This window comes from Papaver somniferum, chromosome 8 (genome assembly GCF_003573695.1).
Source record: "Papaver somniferum cultivar HN1 chromosome 8, ASM357369v1, whole genome shotgun sequence".
Taxonomy (NCBI): Eukaryota; Viridiplantae; Streptophyta; class Magnoliopsida; order Ranunculales; family Papaveraceae; genus Papaver; species Papaver somniferum.
Window position 1 is genome coordinate 101,823,746 of NC_039365.1, and position 20,489 is coordinate 101,844,234.

Genomic DNA, 20,489 nt, shown 5'->3' on the forward strand with positions numbered 1-20,489 from the left:
GATGTACACGAGTTTGCACTCAAGCATACTAAAATTCATATAAAGTGACAGAGCTCTACTCAGATAGTCGCACTATGGACATCAATATCCGAAGTCAAAACTAATCACACGGATAGATCAAGAAAATGGATATAGAGAAAAACATAGATGGTTCTGATGTTTACTAAGTGAACGGCGTTTCCCATATCTGTCTGAAAGCCTCCGCCAAAATGAACCTATCCTAATGGATTGAGATACTAGTCTGACTAATATCAACACAACTGGCATATACAAGAGAACCAGTGATTGATAATCCTAACTCTAGGTCAACACAGCTGGCATATACAAGGGTACCAGTGGTCGACTTCATTGAATTTATTCCTTTTGGTCATATGGTCTGGTCTCAATTTTTTTTTATTTTCTTTTCATCTCTTTTTTTTCAACTTTTTTTTTTTTGGTATCTCAATCACTCTAATTCACCCTAGCATTGGTAACAACTTGAATCGTGAGCCCCACCTAATCACTTAGAGTAACATAGTTTAAAAACAAAATAAAATAAAAATAGAAGTGAAAAGGACTCAACGAGATATGGTGAAACTATCATGTTATTTCTAACACCTGAGCTCTGTGCTTTTATGAATAGACTCTTCTAGATGTTTCCATCTAATCAGATTGGTTCCTCAACTCCTACAACCAAAATGCTTCCATCCACTTAGGTTGATTAGTGCTATCCTTAATAGGCATAAATTTCTAGGCTCTGGAGTTTATTTAAAACAAAAAGTTTCTACCCCACCCCCAAACTTAAATCTAACATTGTCCTCAATGTTTCACATGAAAGAACAGTACCAAAAATATAAGTAACATGAGGAAATAGTAAAGAGAGAGTTCAGAAAGATAGTACCTGAGTGAAGTGAAACCAAAAACTGACAAAAAAATTATACAACATACAAATCGCCTCGATGGTCAATCAAGGGTAAACAGGGTCCTCCAGAGGGACCTCCTCAACATCACCTGTAGGAAAAGGCTCTAAAAAGGGCTTAAATCTCTGACCATTAACCTTTGAAGAACTAGTACCATCTGATGTCTCAATCTCAATAGCGCCATGAGGAAAAACAGTACGGACCACAAAAGGACCGGTCCACCGAGAGCGCAGTTTCCCGGGAAATAGATGCAAACGAGTGTCATGCAGAAGAAATTTTTGACCTGGAGAAAATGACTTCCGTAATATGTTTCTATCATGCACAAGTTTCATTTTTTGCTTATACTCCTTCGCACTATCGTAAGCATCTATACGAATCTCGTCCAACTCATTGAGATGGAGTTTCCTATGGGCTCCTGCCTCGTCAAGTGAAAAATTTAGCTGCTTAACAGCCCAATAAGCTTTATGTTCTAACTCAACAGGTAAGTGACATGCCTTTCCATACACAAGTCGGTAAGGTGACATTCCAATGGGGGTCTTAAACGCAGTACGGTAAGCCCATAAGGCATCAGTAAGCCTAGACGACCAGTCTTTTCGATTAAGATTAACTGTTTTCTCTAATATGTGTTTTATCTCCCTATTTGAAACCTCTACTTGACCACTAGTCTGTGGATGATACGGGGTAGCTACCTTATGTGTAATACCATATTTCTTCATCAAAAGCCTAAAAGGTCCATTAAAAAAGTGCGACCCTCCATCACTAATTATAGCACGCGGTGTACCAAAACTGTAAGTATATTATCTTTCAATAACTCAACCACAACCCTATGGTCATTGGTTTTACACGCAACCGCCTCAATCCACTTAGAGACATAGTCTACGGCGACAAAGATGTATAGGTTACCAAAAGAATTAGGAAACGGACCCATAAAGTCAATACCCCACACATCAAAGACCTCAACAATTAAAATAGGGTTCAAGGGCATCATGTTCCTACGGGAAATGGTTCCTAATTTCTGGCATCGTTCACAAGTAACGCAGTAACTGTGGGAGTCTTTAAACAACGAAGGCCAATAGAATCCACACTGCAATATCTAAGCAGCAGTTTTCTTAGCACTAAAGTGACCCCCACAAGCATGATCCTGACAAAAGGAAATAATACTGGACTGGTCACTCTCAGGTATACATCTCCTAATAATCTGGTCTGGACAATACTTAAACAAATAAGGATCATCCCAAAAGAAGTGCTTAACCTCAGCTAAAAATCTAGAACGATCTTGTTTACCCCAATGTTGGGGCATTCGACCAGTGACAAGATAGTTCACTATATTCGCATACCAAGGTAATTGGGTAACAAAGAACAATTGTTCATCAGGAAAGTTATCCCTTATAGGAAGGGAATCATCTGGGGAACTAACAACTAGCCTAGACAAGTGATCTGCTACAACATTTTCGGCACCCTTTTTATCTCTAATGTCTGGAGAAAACTCTTGCAACAACAGAATCCACCTAATCAATCTAGGTTTAGTATCCTTCTTAGACAAAAGATATTTTAAAGCATCATGATCAGTATATATGATGATCTTAGAACCTAAGAGATAGGGTCTAAACTTGTCTAAGGCAAACACAATGGCCAATAGTTCCTTCTCGGTAGTGGTATAGTTCAACTGTGCATCATTAAGAGTTTTGCTAGCATAGTAAATCACATGAAGTAACTTATTTTCTCGCTGACCTAGCACAACACCAATAGCATAATTTGAAGCATCACACATGATCTCAAAGGGTAGGTTCCAGTTGGGTGCCTGGACTATGGGGGCGGTAGTGAGTAATGACTTAAGCTTCTCAAAAGCCTCTAAACAAGCATCATCAAAGACAAACTTAACATCTTTTGCAAGCAAATTACAAAGAGGTCTAGACATCAAGCTAAAATCCTTAATGAAACGACGATAAAAACCAGCATGCCCTAAGAATGACCTAATATCTCTTACGGTTTTTGGGACCGGTAAACTTTTAATAAGGTCAACTTTGGATCTATCCACCTCTATACCCTTTGAAGATACAATATGCCCTAGAACAATTCCTGAACGAACCATAAAGTGACATTTCTCCCAATTAAGCACTAAATTCTTTTCCTTACACCTAGTCAAAACTAATGACAAATGATGCAAGCACTCATCGAATGACGAACCAAACAATGAAAAATCATCCATAAAGACCTCTAAGAATCGTTCTACCATGTCAGAAAATATGCTCATCATGCAACGCTGAAAAGTCGCAGGGGCATTACATAGCCCGAAAGGCATGCGTCTATACGCAAAGGTACCAAAGGGACAGGTAAAAGTGGTTTTCTCTGGTCTTCTGGGGCAATAACGATCTGATTATATCCAGAGTAGCCATCTAAAAAGCAGTAGTGACTATGTCCAGCTAATCTCTCTAGCATCTGGTCGATGAAGGGAAGGGGAAAGTGGTCCTTCCTAGTGACCTTGTTCAATTTCCTATAGTCAATACAAACACGCCAACCCGTGGTCACTCGGGTCGGGATTAACTCATTGTTATCATTCTGGACTACAAATACCAGATTTCTTGGGAACAACCTGAACGGGGCTGACCCACTTACTGTCTGAAATAGGGTAGATAATGCCTGCATCTAATAGCTTAAGAACCTCAGTTCGAACTACTTCTTTCATATTGGGGTTTAGTCGACGTTGCATCTCCCTAGAAGGTTTGGTGTCTTCCTCTAAATAGATCTGATGCATACAAACAGTAGGACTTATACCCTTAATGTCTGCTATGGTCCACCCTAAAGCTTCCTTGTTGTTTTGAAGGACGGTTACTAGCCTACTTTCCTGATCTCTATCCAAGTCGGAAGAAACAATCACAGGTAAAGTCTCAGACGGGCCTAAAAACACATACTTCAGGGTATCTGGCAATGGTTTTAGGTCCAACTTAGGAGGCTCTTCTAAAGAAGGAACTAGGGTAGACTTAGAAACTGGTAGTGGTTCGAACTTAGGTTTCCATCCATTACTAGTATCTAACAAAGGGGTTGAATCTAACAAAGCATTCACCTCATTACACCTTATCATCATCAAAATCAATCCCAAAGTGAGCTAGGCATTTCTCTAATGGATCTTCTAACAAAGTGTTTGGTAATGACTACTCGACTAATGTTCCTATCATGTTCACCTCTTCTATATTCGAGTCATCTAGTTCAGAGGGTAGCTTACTAATATTAAAAATGTTCAGCTCAATAGTCATATTACCAAAAGACAAATTCATAATACCATTTCGACAGTTAATGATCGCATTGGATGTAGCTAAAAACGGACCTAAAATCACTGGTATTTGGTTCTCTGGGTCAGGGACAGGTTGGGTATCTAGGATAACAAAATCCACTGGATAAATAAACTTGTCAACCTCTATGAGAACATCCTCGATCACACCACGAGGAATTTTAACGGACCTATCAGCTAACTGAAGTGTCATCTGGTAGGTTTCATCTCACCAAGTCCTAGCTTAAGGTACACATGATATGGAAGTAAATTCACACTGGCTCCTAAGTCAAGCAAAGCTTTCTCAACACGGTACTTACCTATTGTACAAGCAATGGTAGGGGACCCTGGGTCTTTATACTTAGGAGTAGTGGTATTCTGAATAATAGAACTCACATGACTAGCTATGAAGGCTTTCTTCTGGACACTGAGCTTACGCTTTCGCGTACACAAGTCCTTAAGGAACTTGGCATAAGAGGGAATCTGCCTAATTGCATCTAATAATGGAAGGTTGATATTAACCTGCTTAAAAACCTCCAATATATCATTAAAGTTGGACTCCCTCTTAGTCGGAACTAGCAGCTGGGGAAACGGGGCTCTGGGAACAAAGCCGGGCTCATCAGGACCCTCATTGGTCTCTTTGGAGACTCTATCAGTCTCCTCATTTTCTGGCTCATAAGGGTGAACTACAGCATGTTCACTTTCAGGTATGTCGACCTTATTATCAACTTTCTTTCCACTCCTAAGGGTTGTAACAGAGTTCACATGATTGTACGATTTCTCTCCTCTAGGGTTAGGATCAGTATGACTAGGGAACCTTCCTTCTTCTCTCTCATTGATAAACTTAGCTATTTGGCCGACTTGAAGCTCTAATTTAGCAAAAGACTGGGCACTATTCTTAAAATTCTGTTTGGTTTCCTCTTGAAAATTACCCTGGCTTTTTACTAACATTTCCTGGCTTTGTGATAGCATCTCCTGGCTCTTCCTTAATATACTAAGGGTTTCCTCTAAGCTGTTATTCTATTCTCAGATGGGTTCTGGGTCTGACCTGAAGAGTTCTTAGTATAACCAAAACCTGGGGGAGGCTGAGAATTACTAGACTGGCCTTGATTCTGGCCCTTAGACCAAGAGAAATTAGGATGGTTTCTCCAACCAGGGTTGTAGGTCTCTGAGTAGGGGTCAAACTTCTGACGGTTTTCAAACCTAGCATTGTTATAGACACATGAGCTTGCTCTTCACTAACCTGACCTTCCCAGAATGAGTTATCGGGCTCTATTCCACAACTAGAGACTTGGGCGCTCTATTAGGTTCAACAAGGGACCTATTTTTAGGCTGATTCATTCCAAAGCTTCTAACCTTCTAGATAAAGCAGCAAACTTAGCATCTGAACCAAAACTTGTATCTACCAATTGGTGCTACTTCTATTGACCAAGAGTCTTTTAGGGGGTTCAACACAAGACTCCCACTGTTGGGATTTTTCAGCGATAGCTCCTAAGAAGGTAAAAGCATCTCAGCATTTTTACTAGTGAACTCACCAGCGCACATAGATCGACCATAGCTTTGGTCGAATAGTCCAAACCATTATAAATAATCTCTACAAGTTTCATCTTATCAAATCCATGGTGAGGACACTGGGATAGAAGATCATTGAATCTCTCTAAAAATCTATAAAGAGACTCTCCCTCTTGTTGCACACTAGTACTAATGTTCTGCCTAACAGCTGCAGTTTTATGCTTAGGGTAGAACTTCATATAGAAGGCAGCGATAAGTTCCTGCCATGTTTCTATGGATTCAGACGGTAGGTTGTTCAGCCAGGTCTTGGCTTTTCTCTCAAGAAAAGGGAAACATCTTAAGTTTCAAGACTTCATCGGTAAGGTCCTTTATTCTAATTGTTCCACAAATTTCCTCAAAGTCCCTAATATGAAAATAAGGGTTCTCATCATCCTTTCCTAAGTATATAGGGATCATCTGAAGAATACTAGGTTTTATCTCGAAATTAGCCGTAGTGCCTGGAAATTTAATGCACGAAGCTCGGTTGGACCTAGTTGGGAACATGTAATCTTTCAAAGTTGCCATCAGTGGCACAGCAGAAGTACTAGGGGTACTTTCCTCACGAAGAGATAGGTTCTCAAAACTGAAGTTTCCAAAAACGGGGCTCTCAAAAGAAGAGTCTTCGAGCACCCTGCTTCCACAAGAAGATCTTTTAGGCTCGTCACTAATCAAATGGCCAAAATTATCTCTTTTCCAAGCACGCTCTGTAAAGGACTCGAGCGCTTTTGGCATACACAAACAAAAATCCTAAGGAAGGGAGGTTCTAAGCAAACACACAGCAGGCCGACTCCACCAAATCCAACCTAAAAATTTCTAGCAAACAAAAAGCATGATGGCTCCACTTAGATTGTTTCTAGACCAGATTCTAATCCTTCGAAAAGGAATTCGTTACAATCTGAGCAAATTCTCTGGAATCAGTACGAGTCAAAGTGAGTTGAATAGAGGCGAGGGAAGCTCAGTGGAGCTTTGATACCCAAGGCCTCACCGGTATTCAAGGCGGCGCAGTCACGCATTCAACTCACAGAAACCATCCTGAACTTCGAAGTATGCTCAAAAGAGTAACCAATATTTTTCGAATGACTGTCCTATTAAGCTCGTTACCCTATAGGTCTCGTTCTATTCAAAATTTTAGGCTTAGGTTCGCGTTTGGTTTTCCTAAGGCGGGCAAGAAGAGAACGGTGATGAAATCCGAACCCTTATCTTGTATGGCAAGTCCTTGCCCTTTACTAGGAATTTAAAAACATTCCAAATTCGTCCTCAATCAATGAATCACCTTAAGGAATACAGTAACTCTCTTACAGGAGATTCGCGAGTGTTTCGATGGACTTACCTCCCGTACCAGACGGGGGATGAACCGTTGAAGTCGACTCGGGCCACGACTCCTATGTCATGTACGAATCCGAGGGGCCGAGACGATATCGTAATCGTCGTCCTTCCCTGCAAACAGTTTGTATTTAAGGATACCCTTCTGTAGGGTTTAAAATTAAATAAATTGTCTAAAGTCCAGAGTCCAAAGTAAAGTGCAAAAATATTACAAAAATTTCATAATAAAATTCTAAAAAAAATTAAAAATTAAAAAAAATAATAATAAAACTAAATCCTAAAAATTATTTGTCTTCTTTTTTTCTTTTCTTTTAGCTTTGAGCTTTGTTCCAAGTCATTAGTATCCAACTTCAAACCTGCAAATCAAAGACACACCCAAAGAAACGTAAAAAGGAACAAATGAAAATAATAATAAAAAAAAAATAATCTAAAAATGCTACCTAAACACAAATCCGCGTCGGCGGCGCCAAAAATTTGATGTTTTTCCAAAAGTTGTTGTAATAGTGGTAAATAATAGGTTCTTTTCAGACTTATGAAGGAAATAATTTTTAGATTTAATAAAAATAAAGCAAATTAATTTTCAAAGAGTGATGTCAAGATTTAAAATGGACTAAGGCTCCGGATTCACTATTACTTCAAGTTGATTGGTTACAAAAATATTTCATAATTATTATCTAGCTCTTTTTCCATTAAATCACTTATTAATCTATAAGCTGTCCAAATATTAAATTGTAATCCTTAAGCATGATTTATCAAAGAATTAATTCTAAGCATAAAACATCAAACTGATTTACAACTAATTAAGAAAACCATTTTTATCTGTTTTTTATTGATCCAAGTGAATTAAATAAAATAGATAATTAAGAAATTATAAAAAGAATTTACCAATCAAACATGAGTGAATAGCTCCTCCGTCGCCTCAGTCACCAGGTATTTTAGCCGCTCATCATGTTGAAAAACCTCTCAAAATATTTCATTGATGCTCACAAGTGTTTTACAAATGATGAAAAGGAAAATAATTGAGTAAATCGGGTGTTTGCAACACTTATAATTGTTGCAGAACACTGTTACAGAAACGATAGAAATAAACTGTTGCTGACGGTAACTCTAAGACCCTCACGTGTTAGTCGTTATCACTGTTGAAGAACGACTGCCCTGGTCTGTCCGTTCTTCGTGTTCTTCAATGGCAGCAGCAGCAACAGAAACTTTCCTGTAACTTGATTTTCTCGCTCTGTTAATGCTCTATACTTCTCCCAAACTCTCCATAAACTTGCTAGCCTTTCTAAGACTCGAAAACCACCTATTTATAGCTCAACAGAGTCCCTTAAATTCGATCAAATCTCTGATTTCTCTTATCTGCCAGTTGGAACGATAATTTGTTCTGTTTTGCTTTTTCACGCTCTGTTAGCTATTAAATAGGTAGCAAACTCTTCTTAAGACGTGAAAAAGACTAAATACATGAATTTCCAGCGTCAAACTCTCCCAAATATCTCTCACAAATCTTTGAAACTTGAACAGCAGCGTGCGTGACCTGTTTGGGTTCTGTTTTGTTTCTCCGGCTATTCCAGCCCAATTGGCTGGGTCCAAACACATGTACATGGTCTTTTATCCTCTATGAAGTCCATCCCAGTTGATTCCCACGATTTAATCTCCCTAAAAACAGCCCAATGATTCGAACTCTTCGCTGTTCTTCACTGCAACAACATTTCCCGCCAATTTTCAAGATTTGGAATTTGAAGATGGTTGCCCCTATCAAGAGTAGGGGTGTCGATAACTGGTACTTAGGGATGCCCTATGTGGCCCTTATCCAGAGTGTGTGTGCCTTTATCAATTTCTCTTGGGTGCCTTTAGTACTTTTCTCCCACACGCGTAAATACCGCTTTTCGAGCCAATTTCTCTGCACATGATTATTTCTCTAAAAATACCTACAAACACATAAAATACCATAATAAGTACAAAAATGGGTACTAACATTATACAAAATCGAGATGAATATAGACACATAAATGCGTCTATCATCGTTTTGCTATATAGACTTAGATTATACACATTTGGTATTTCGAGCCGAGTTTACCTCGCCTATCTATTTCTCGAAATATGTGTTGATAAAACTTTCACTTTAGACAAGTTCATCTTTACCTAGTGACGAAATTCATGTTATGTTTCAATCACTTTGAAAATTGCTCTGACGAAAAATGGTTTGTGAATAACAACTATATAACGTCCTCTGAGAATGTTTCAATGATTGAAATGAGAGTTTAGACTATATAACCATTTGGAGGATATAAGCGTTGTTGTGGAAACACATATATGTATAAGTCCTTATTGCTTGAACCGAAGGTTGCGAACTTTGTTGATCAAGTGAACCGGAGAAATGCGTAAGCTAAGTACGCGCCGCGAACCCAATCCACGAACTGGCGAAGTTCTCAAACCCGAGAATTTCTGCCGGAGTTTGTAAAATCCATCCGGGAACTTAAGTCTGCGAACCCAGTATGCGAACTTTAGTAGTTTATGTCTAAAAACGATGTTTGGTGAACTTATCTTTATAAACTAAGGAATGCAATTGCAAACCGTAGCTATAGAATTCATGAATCGATTCATGTGAATCAAATCGTTTTTGCTTCAATTGTGTCTTGTGTAGTACATGAGATTTCCTTGCAATTGAACAACTCTCTAACTAGTTCATTTGAGTCATTTGAACTAGTTAGGGTGAAGAAGAATATGGTTGATATGAAAGTGATCATATGGCTAACCACTTGGTTAACTATTGTTGAACCAACTAATGTACAAGTTTGGGTACAGTTACACAAGCCCAGGAACGTGCATTTCATTTGTGTATAACAAGCTATGTTTTCGATCTAACAGTTGATAAATATTAGCTTGAATCTAAATCAGGTTTTCATCTAACGATGAATATTGAATGCTTTGTTACCAAGCTAACATTGATTGCAAACCCTGATTTGAAAGACTGTATAAGGGAGAACTCTAGCAACTGCGAAAACTAATCCCCTCACATTCCATGTGATACTAGTTGTGTTAATCTAGAGTCGATTCTCCTTTAACCTTTGGTTTCTTATTCTAATCCAGGTTAACGACTTAAGACTTCATTGGGATTGTGAATCCAGACCGATACTACTTTTCTTGTAGTTGTGTGATATGATCTTGCTTTTTCTATCGTACGAGTACAATTGTAATAATTGGCTTGAGATTTCTATCTCCGATAGGCAAGATAAAAAGTAATCACAAACATCTTCGTCTCATCGTTTGTGATTCCACAATATCTTTTTTCGCTGCGTCGATTAAGACTATTGTGAGGTGATTGATAATACTAGGTTGTTCTTCGGGAATATAAGTCCGGTTTATCAATTGGTTCTTGTTCACCTTGATTTATCAAAATACGGAACAAAACTTGTAGATATATTCGTGGGAGACGAATATATCTATTATCGTAGACTTTTCTGTGTGATACAAATTTGTTTATTAAAGTCTTCGACTTTGGGTCGTAGCAACTCTTAGTTGTGGGTGAGATCAGCTAAGGGAATCAAGTACGTAGTATCCTGCTGGGATCAGAGACGTAGGAGCATAACTGTACCTTGGATCAGTGTGATATTGGTCGGGGTTCAACTACAGTCCAGACCAAAGTTACTTTGGAGTAGGCTAGTATCTGTAGCGGCTTAATATAGTGTGTGTTCAATCTGGACTAGGTCCCGGGGTTTTTCTGCATTTGCGGTTTCCTCGTTAACAAAATTTCCGGTGTCTGTGTTATTTCTTTTCTGCATTATATTTGTTTATATAATTGAAATAATACAGGTTGTGCGTTGTTCAATCAATTAGAGTTGTTGATTTAAATTGATTGACACTTGAATATTGGTCTTTAGTACCATCTAAGTTTATCTCTCTTGTATTTAAATTGAGACTCGCAGTTTTCTTAAGTAAGATTTAAATTGACAGATTGAGATATAAACTCTTTGATATACTTTTTGTCTAGATTGAGTCTGACTGTCTAGTTGATTCTCTAAAAAGTATATTGGAGTTTGTCCATACAGATTGCTAAGCGAAATATTGGGTGTGATTGTTAGACCCCGCTTTTTCAAAAACCGTCATGTTCATTGTTTCAGGTAGCACTTTCTTTCATAAAATGTCACCTATGTTATCTTGACAGGCTATTTCAAATTTTCACAATTTTAGAGTTATACGGTGACGGATTTTGAGGTAAATTGATATTATAAAGGACTTAGTTGTAGCTTTATGCATCACCAGCGAGCTACATATATAAATCAAAAGTAGACGAAACAATGCAATCTCAATGAATTTATGTATCGTCGACTTAACTTTCTATTTATTCACAGTCGTAATTTACATTAATTTGTAACAAGAAACAAATCTAAAAATAACTATTTATTACCTGTCTTTATCACTTAATATACTAGTAGGAATTCATAAATTGATCTCCGTTCGTAAACTGTTGGATATGCTGCTCTAATTTCCCGTGGATTCCACCCATAAATTGATCCCAATTAATGATGGCATCGATAAGGGACAATGGTGTTTTTCTACATTGACGGCTCGTTCGAACAAATAAAGGACGGTCCAGATCGTCTACATTATAATATAGATAAATCTATATTTTAGCGGAATAAAGGACGTCCCAGGTCCAACTTATTCTCACACTCAAGTCTCAAAAGAACTCTTGGCGTTTCAAGTTTCTTTCCCAGGCGTTACGCTTAGCTAATCAATTGAAAAATTAAATTTCATTTATGGATCGGAAAACAAATAGTATAAATATGACTCTGGCTATGTCTCTCCGTTGAAATCAGTACACCTTCTTGGGTTTCTCTACTTCTTAATGTTCTCTGCTAGATTTGTGATTTATAACAACGCTCAATTCTTAAGGAGTGAAAACATTATGTTCTCTTCCGTATTCAATCTCAACTTAAATTTAATTTATGAAGCGACCAACAACGAGTGAGTAAACCGGGGTTAAGGTTGATTCGATGTCAAATTAAATTTGATTTCTGAAAAGGAAAAGGTATTCCTCACATGAAACATTTTTTTCGAATGATAAGATGGAGTCAAGGATTTCGGGTTGCGCATTGTCGAATTTGATACGGTAATAGATTTCTATATGAATAGTTGTGAAATTCTATATTTGAATTGATTTTCATATACGAATTTTGATTAGTTGCTAAATGATTAGTATCTTATGTTCGATTGTGTTTATCTGATGATTTCAGACGTTTCTCTTCATTCTCATTACTCTTTATTCCTGACTTTCTTTCTTTTCTTTTTTTTTTTGATGGAAAAAAGGGCTTCGAAATAACATGAACCATGATTCGAGATAACATCTTTGTGTTCTTCCACTACGGATACACTAAATCAAGTAAATACTTAAAATTCTACTATTTATGGATTTGAAATTTTGCTCACTTCAATATAGGTAAAATTTTCCAGATTTTGAATTTCCGAAGCAAGGGTGTAAAAATTTTTCCACCTAATGATTCTTTTTTTTGTATGAATCATCGAAAAATGCCCTGTACATAGTATGTTGTGAATGTTGTACAAATTTGTAACATAGTGTTGAATCCTTTATATCTTTCCTAAACAGTGATCATAAACCCCTAAACTATGTTGAATCAGATGAAGAACCAATACTGTTTTTCTGAGAAGCAGACTTTGTACAGATGTACACGTATCTAGATGAATATTGCAACTATATTCCTAATTAATGTTGAGGAGAAGTTACAAGAAGTTGATGAGTAGAAGCAGGGAGGGAGTTGAGGATCGATTAAAGGGTCTGCACTATTAAGAAAGACAGTATTTAATTTAACACTATTTGTGATTTAGTTCTCCTCCTTTGCAGGATGCACTATTAAGAAAGACAGGATCCGCAAATATGCAGTGAGAAAAAGCTTAAGTCCTTCAATTTCAGATGATCATATTGATTTGTTATCATGTATCTTTTATATTTGCACGACTGTGCTTAGTATCCCATCAAATATTTCTAGCCCAATTGTGAAAAATGCTTAATTTTGTGGGGTTAACAACTATGTTTGGTGGTATAGTCTTACCATTTGTTCGGTACCTTCGAATTCATGACAGTAAACATCAATGCTTAGTGGTTACGACCACTAATACGTCAATTCCCTTTTTTTGGGTTACACCACTATTCAGGTTCCTCTTTTAAGTATTCTTTTTTCTTTTGTGGGGTGTTCATATATAGTTACCTCGAAAAGGCTCATATCTATGCACAAGATGTTGCAAGAGGGAGATCGTAACTCCAACGATGGTTCAAGTCCACAAAGGTTAGTTTTCAAACCCTACCTGTCTCGGACAATTATTGCATCATATATGGTTTGTTTTTCAACGTGCCTATTTAACTTTTTCATTGAGGATCAACATAATCCAATTATAAGTATATTTTTGTTTTAATTATCTTGGAATTGCTCAATTTGTATGACCAGATTACTTTAGGCTTAGTGTTTTGGATATGCTACTGAACCAAAATGTCCACAAGACTAGGTCGAAGGCCGAGATAAAAGGTATATAATGACCATAGAGCGGTATGGGAAAAACAAGATAACAGTGGACCGAATACATACTCGGCAACGAGGTAAGTCCATGATGATCTTGGAGGAAATATTTAATTTAGTTTACGCTCTATGTGCAACTGTGCTGTGGTCTGCATTGATGCAGTCCAAAGAAGGCGAAATCAACACGACTATAATGGCACCGTGCAACAAATGAATAATACTTGGTGGTTCTTTTCTTTTTATTAGAAAAAAAATGTTTAGGTGTGTTTCCCTTTATGCAGTTCAACTTACGGGTTAAACATTGCACCATACCCGCATGGGAAGGTCAATTGAATCCCAAATGGAAGATGGGATTAGGTGGCAGGTGAATTTTTCAGGATTTGCAGCTGAATGAATAACTATCCCAGTTTAAGGTACAATGCAGGTTACTACTAAGAGAGTGTTGGAATTTATAGCAATATGCATTGGATGAATAACTATTTCCAAAATATGAGTGCAGCATTGGGGTTTAGGTTTTACCATACTACACTAAATACAAAAAAAAAAATCTGCTTTTTTGTTGCTGGGACAAATTTTTTTTTCCCTTACTTTTTTCTTTTTTGTTGCTGGAACAGAATTTTTATAAAGGATCGGAGAGGTTTCAACTTTCTGACCACATGCTGTTGGTTTCAACTTTCTGACCACATGCTGTTAGTATAAGCACTATCTTTTGTCTGACTCTTAACATTGTATTTGTTGTTGTCACTTGATAAATTAAATAATACTGCGCCCATTAATGAGTTTATATGAGACTGTATACAGTACTCGAATTCCTTGAAAACACGAATGATTAGGCTAAATCACTATTTGTTGCTTTAGGCTATTAAGAGCCAATTAACCATACTAAACTTTTAGAAATCCCAAAACTGGAGTTAACCTAAACATTGTTTGTGAGCGATACGGATGCTGTTAAGACAGCGATACAGGTGCTCTTAAGACAGCTGTAGGGATTACTAAATAAAGAGAAAACAATGAGTACCGTGCCACAATTTGAAGTACAGTGATTTAAAATTTGATTTACAATATTTTTGCCTTAATTTGTCACTCACAACAATAATGTTACCTTCAGACCGTAGCTCTGAGACATTTCAGGAATGAACATTCGGCCTCATAAGTTACTTTTTCCTACGCCAGTCGATAGAATGTAACACCAGACTTCCCAATATGCATCAATGTTGGAATTACTCAATTCACAGAAAATGAATAATAAAGGTGCTAAGGAGGGCCGTGATTACAAAAGAGCGGATGAATTTCACTGAAGATGCTAAAAATAGGGGTTTTCCCAACCCTAATTGACGGACAAAAGGCATTCCCTTCACAGACCTTAGATGGGAGCTGCCACATATCCTAAATCCACAAAAAAACGTTGGCCAACAATTGCATAGCATATATATGATCAACTTCAACACTGATCGAATTGTCCAGTATTAGACTTATATGCATTCAAATCAACAAAACATTGAATCGGTAAGAGTAGGATATTGTATGTAATCAAAGTTGCCTGACAAAGTTGGAGTTTCAAGTCAGGTTCAAAAATTCAAACTTCGATCTCCATGTGATCATACGCTGCCGCACATAATATGATCATCGAAACATTACATTCATTATACGGAGACACCTGACTAGGGCTGCACACAAACCGCACCGAAACCGCAAACCGCACCGAAACCGCACCGAACCGATGATCCAACGGTCGGTCACGGTTTTCATTTTAATAACCGTTAGATTTACGGTTCGGTGAACGGTTCCACCCATAACCGCACACTAACCGCACCGAACAACCGATTAATAGGGACCGTCGATTAGTTTTTATCCTGATTAATCCTAGCCGTCTAGATTAAAGCCTCCACCATATATATTTTGAAACCCTAATCTCTACGGCATTTCTCTTCTTCGTTTCTCTTTCTTTCCTCTCCCCTCTTTTTCTCTTCAGCCTTCACCTGAATCACCTCAGTCGCCTCCACCACCAGTAGACAGCAAACCACCACAACCTCCATCAAGAGCCCACCGCCTCTATGGCTCTATCTAGTAAGTAAATAGGTCACGGGTCTCGATTGATTTGTTTTTTTCAATTTCTAGGGTTTTTTTTTTAATTATTCTTCTGTTAGGACTTAGGGTTTGTTTTATCGAAATCGTTTGCTTGTTGTTTTGTGTTTATCAATCAATTTCTTTTGTCAAATCTTTTTTCTGATTACAGTCATGGGTTTTTATTTTAGGTTTTGGTTGAGTTAAGGAGAGGAACTCAAGGAAGGAGTCTGAAAGATTTCTTAAGGAAGGAGTCTGATTACAGGTAACCTATCTCTCTTGTTCAATCTTCATTTTGACTTGTTCTGGTTTTGATGTAAAATGTTTTGAAAAAGGTTTGTTGATTAATGATCTGTGACTGTGTGAAAAGGGTTTAATTTTTGCTTAAGATTTTGCTTGTGTAATTTTTTGTGTTTAAAGATAAAGATGTATCTAAACATACTCTATAAGGTCTGTTCATACTTGACACTTCAAATAAAACTGATGAGTTTATTAGGTAGGCTTCTGATTTGTGTTTCTTTTTGAATTTGGGTATAACTCCATTAAACCCTTATTAGGGGAATTTCTAGCTCTAAGTGGAGTGTATCTTAGGAGTTAGGATAACTGTTTAGGTTTATTTAAAGCCTACCCTGTGCCACAACTTTATTTTTGTTTTCAAGTTTTACATAGAAAATTCCTTACTCCTTAGAGCATATGAACTGTTTTATTTAGTTAGGTAGCAAATGACTAACTTGTTTACCTTTGGCAGAACTAACTTGCTTGTTTTAAGAAATAAGTGTGCTTGTATATGAATTGTTTTAAGAAAATTCCTTAGAGCATATGAACTGTTTTAAAGTTCAGAATCAGAACTAACTTTCTTGTTTTAAGAAATATGTGTGCTTGTATTAAGAAGTAAGAACTAACTTGTTTACCTTTGGCAGGGCAATGATTGGATCAAGTTCAGCTTCATTATCAAGCTGCAAGATGGCAAATGCATCTCCCTTTCCATCCACTGCAGCTGGTTCTACTGATGTGACACTATCTATAACACCTCAAGTTGATGTTACTCAAGAAACACAAGCTACACAGCATGCTACACCTACACAGGACCCTGCACCTGAAGTTGTACCTAAGAAGAAGGGGAAAACTAGATCAAAAGTTTGGAATGACTTTACAAGGATCAGCGAAGAAAAAGCACAGTGTAAGCATTGTCACAAGAAATTGCAAGCACATAGTAGAGGAAATGGAACTTCCAGCATGAAAACACATTTAGCCACATGTCCAGAGAATCCCAACAAGAAGCTCAAGGGACAAAGAGTTTGGTGTTTCCACCACCAAGGCCTGGACAGTCATCACAGTGGTTGCTGTAAGTTGTGAAGGATATGTGTAGAAAATTGACTGAGTTTGTCGTCATAGATGAACTGCCATTTAGAATTGTAGAAGGAGAAGGGTTTAGAAGATATAGTGAACAGCTTGAACCTAGATTCAAGGTGCCAAGCAGGATGACCATTTACAAAGATCTTTTAATTATGTACAAAGATGAGAAAGAGAAGTTGAAGAATACTTCAAGGAAAGTAAACAAAGAGTCTCTCTTACAACTGATACATGGACCTCTCCAAACAACTTCAATTATATGTGTTGACAGTGCACTTTATTGATATCCATTGGAAACTTCAAAAGAGGAATCATGTTTGCTTGATCAAGGGTCATACTGGAGAGGAGATTGGGAAATGCTGAGAATGTTTGCTGGATTGGGGTCTAGAAGATCTTTTTGGTGTGACTTTGGACAATGTCAGTGCAAATACTGTCGCAATTGAGTATCTTCAAACCAGTGTCATCAATTGGACAGGAGCAGTAGTGAGAGCTCAATACATGCAGGTATGATTACTTTTCTTAGCTCTATTGCTATGCTTATTCTATACTTCTTTGTGCTTGTTACTGATTTTTTGATGATATTTCCTTGTTCCATTCTTATCAGGTAAGGTGTGTTGCGCATGTTCTTGCGCTTGTTGTCAAAGATGCTGTGTTGTTGTATCACAAGTCAGTTGGAAGGATCAGATCAGTTATCAAGTTTGTTACCGGTTCTCCCTCTAGGTTGGCCAAATTCAAAGAATGTGCTGCTCTCGAGAAGATTGATTGTAAGAAGATGGTTTTTCTTGATGTGAAGACCAGGTGGAATGCTACGTATCTGATGCTTGAAGCTGCCATTCCATATGAAAAGGTATTTAAGAGGTTAGAAAGGGATGACAAGAGCTTTCGTTCTAAGTATATTTTCAAAGAATCTGAAAGTGAAGCTTTACCTAATACCGATGATGATACTGTTGTAATTGATAATGAAGATTATTATCTTAGTTCATCTAGTGAATCTGATTGTGAGGTAGATGTATCTAGAAAGAATAATATTAAGAAAAAGAACAAGCCCCGTCATCATGCTCCTTATGCTGCAGACTGGTCATATGCTAGGTGTCTTGTTAAGTGTTTAAAAATATTCTTTGATGTTACTGTTAAGTTCTCGGCTTCAGTTCAGGTTACTTCACATGAATTTCTATGGCAGTTGGCATTGATCCATGAACAGTTGGTTCGTCTTAGAGCTATAGGAAACCGAGATCCTCATATTTCTAGGATGGCAGAAATAATGTTTCGGAAGTATAACGCATATTGGGGGGATTATGAAGATATGAACTCTGTTATGTATTTTGCTAAGTTGCTTGATCCTCGGGAGAAAGAATCTGGTTTGAAATTTGATCTGGAATGTTTGTATGAGCAAGATGATTTCAGGGTTACAACTGTTTTGAAGGCTGTGAAACAAGATATGGGAAGACTTTATGATGAGTACACCAGCATGTATTCAAATGCCAATGCAGAGGAAGGTGAAATCATTACTTACTATTGATCATCATTAGTTCATTACTTAATATTGCTTATCTGCTTTTTATCATTACTTACTATTGATTTTTCTGATGTCTTAGGTATTGGGTCAACAGCTGCTGCTGGTGTTGATGACATGGTTGTTTCTGTGCAAGAAGAGAACATTGAGGATATGCTTGAATCAAGGAAGAAAAGGCGAAGAATGAATGTTCATAGTACTCATCCAAAGTCAGAACTTGAAAGGTATTTGCTTGATGACTGTGAAGCGTCTACCAGGGAGTTTGATATTCTGGCATGGTGGCAGGCTAATAGTACCAAGTACAAGGTGCTATCACTTATGGCGAAGGATATTTTGGCAATACCAGTGTCTTCTGTTGCATCAGAATCTGCATTCAGTACCGGAAAGCGCATTCTTACCCCATGGAGAAGCTCGCTATCTGCCAGGACAGTTGAAGCACTTCTCTGTACGCAAAGCTGGTTGCAGAAACCTATCTCTCTTGATTTTCTGTGTGACTATGTACCAGATGACAATTCCAACATTGAAGATGGTAATAGAATCTCTTCTCTTTTGACTTGAAATTTGAATGAATGTTATCTTCTTTTATCTGTTAGATGCAGACTTCATTGAATATATTTGAGTATTTCTTCTTTGCATTCTTGTTGCAGACATTTTGGGAAAGGATGAAGATTAAGGGGATGATTGGCTTGAGAGATGGATGGACTGCAATCTTTTACTGGTCTTCTACTTGAGAAATAAAGATCAAATGGATGGCTCTTTTTCTTTTACTGGCAACTCTTTATGCTACTTTTTTTTTAACTTTGGTTTCACTTTCATCAGACTTTTTGGTTAATCTTTAGACTTAATCTTTGGTCAACTTGTTTGTGAACTTCAACTCTGTTTTTAATCTGTAGACTATGGTTATCTTGTCAAGACTTAAGTATGGAATGTAGTATCAGTTTATTAGAAAGTCAGAAATTCAGAAATTCAGAATGTATTTATGTACAGGTGCAGGGTATAGGTGAAAACCGAACCGAACCGAACCGTAACCGAATAGTATCGGTGCGGTTAAAAACCGAACCGAATACTAAACAGTTCGGCTGCGGTTTTAATTGTGATAACCACACCGAACACAGTTTGGTGAACGGTTTTAGCTATAACCGCACCGAACCGAACCGTGTGCAGGCCTACACCTGACCTTATTTAGGACTCGAATAAAACATATACGACGTGACAGACCAAGGAAACAAATCACCTTAATTTCAAAAGTAAAGTTTTATGTCGGTAAAAGTTAGAAAAATTTACCATATTTTTGGTAACAAATATTATATTACATATGTGAAAAAAAATGAAATGTATACGAGTAGCAGTTATGGCTTGGAGATAACAAGGTCAAACACAAAGGATACAATTTCATACGAATTCCAAACTAAGGGCTATACCAAAATCTCTTTAGATTGATCTTAATAGCACCAAAATCTCTTTACATTGATCTTAATTAATAGCACATACGTCAAAAAACGAAGAGAAAATAACATATACTGATAGGAGCAAATACATTCCCGTGCCGTTACGACACGGGTCATAACCTAGTAAACTTACAATTACAAACCCAACCCTTATTCAATTCTGGAATATACTAAAATTAAAATCGGGGAAGAATCAAAGAGGTGTGGCAACTGTTTCAAAGAATTTTCATGTACTTGGGTTTATTGTATGTAGGTTTATCTAACTTCTCGGTCAATCAAAATCTTAAAAATAAAGAAAGAAGGATAAACAAAGTGATTACCCTAAACAATGAAGCATGTTTCTAACATAATTGTCTGACTAAACAATGCAGAGGAGACTCCTAAAGTTGTGGACAAGAAAAAAAAAAAAAAAACGCACAACAGCAGAAAGGCCACAAAAAAGAGAAAAAAACTTTTGACAGCTGTGGGATTTGAACACACGCCCTTTTTGACCAGAGCCTAAATCTGGCGCCTTAGACCACTCGGCCAAACTGTCTTGTT

The 20,489-nt window shown here is 37.4% G+C and overlaps 1 protein-coding gene, 1 long non-coding RNA gene and 1 other non-coding gene across 4 annotated transcripts; 2 read left to right on the forward strand and 1 right to left on the reverse strand.

Annotated features, from left to right (window-relative positions):
* The first annotated feature begins 11,728 nt into the window (after positions 1-11,728).
* Positions 11,729-14,337, forward strand: LOC113302337. 2 transcript variants are annotated; one of them, XR_003336790.1, is made up of 5 exons: positions 11,729-12,151; positions 12,349-13,343; positions 13,503-13,651; positions 13,853-13,984; positions 14,186-14,337. It is a non-coding gene; the product is annotated as an uncharacterized LOC113302337 (long non-coding RNA). The 2 variants fall into 2 exon arrangements; XR_003336789.1 differs by having other exon boundaries at positions 13,853-14,337.
* Positions 14,338-17,358: 3,021 nt separating this feature from the next.
* Positions 17,359-19,454, forward strand: LOC113302336 (zinc finger BED domain-containing protein RICESLEEPER 2-like). The gene is made up of 4 exons (XM_026551243.1): positions 17,359-17,492; positions 17,593-18,484; positions 18,584-19,030; positions 19,149-19,454. The coding sequence occupies exons 1-4, from the start codon at positions 17,487-17,489 to the stop codon at positions 19,172-19,174; spliced, it is 1,371 nt and encodes a 456-aa protein (XP_026407028.1). The 5' UTR covers positions 17,359-17,486; the 3' UTR covers positions 19,175-19,454.
* A 950-nt stretch (positions 19,455-20,404) lies between these two features.
* On the reverse strand, positions 20,405-20,484 carry TRNAL-UAG. Its single transcript has one exon. It is a non-coding gene; the product is annotated as a tRNA-Leu (tRNA).
* Between the last annotated feature and the right edge of the window lie 5 nt (positions 20,485-20,489).

Coding starts and splice junctions, on each gene's coding strand:
- LOC113302336 (XM_026551243.1), top strand. Junction 18,485..18,583: donor AAATGCCAATGCAGAGGAAG/GTGAAATCATTA, acceptor CTGATGTCTTAG/GTATTGGGTCAACAGCTGCT. Junction 19,031..19,148: donor CAATTCCAACATTGAAGATG/GTAATAGAATCT, acceptor TTCTTGTTGCAG/ACATTTTGGGAAAGGATGAA.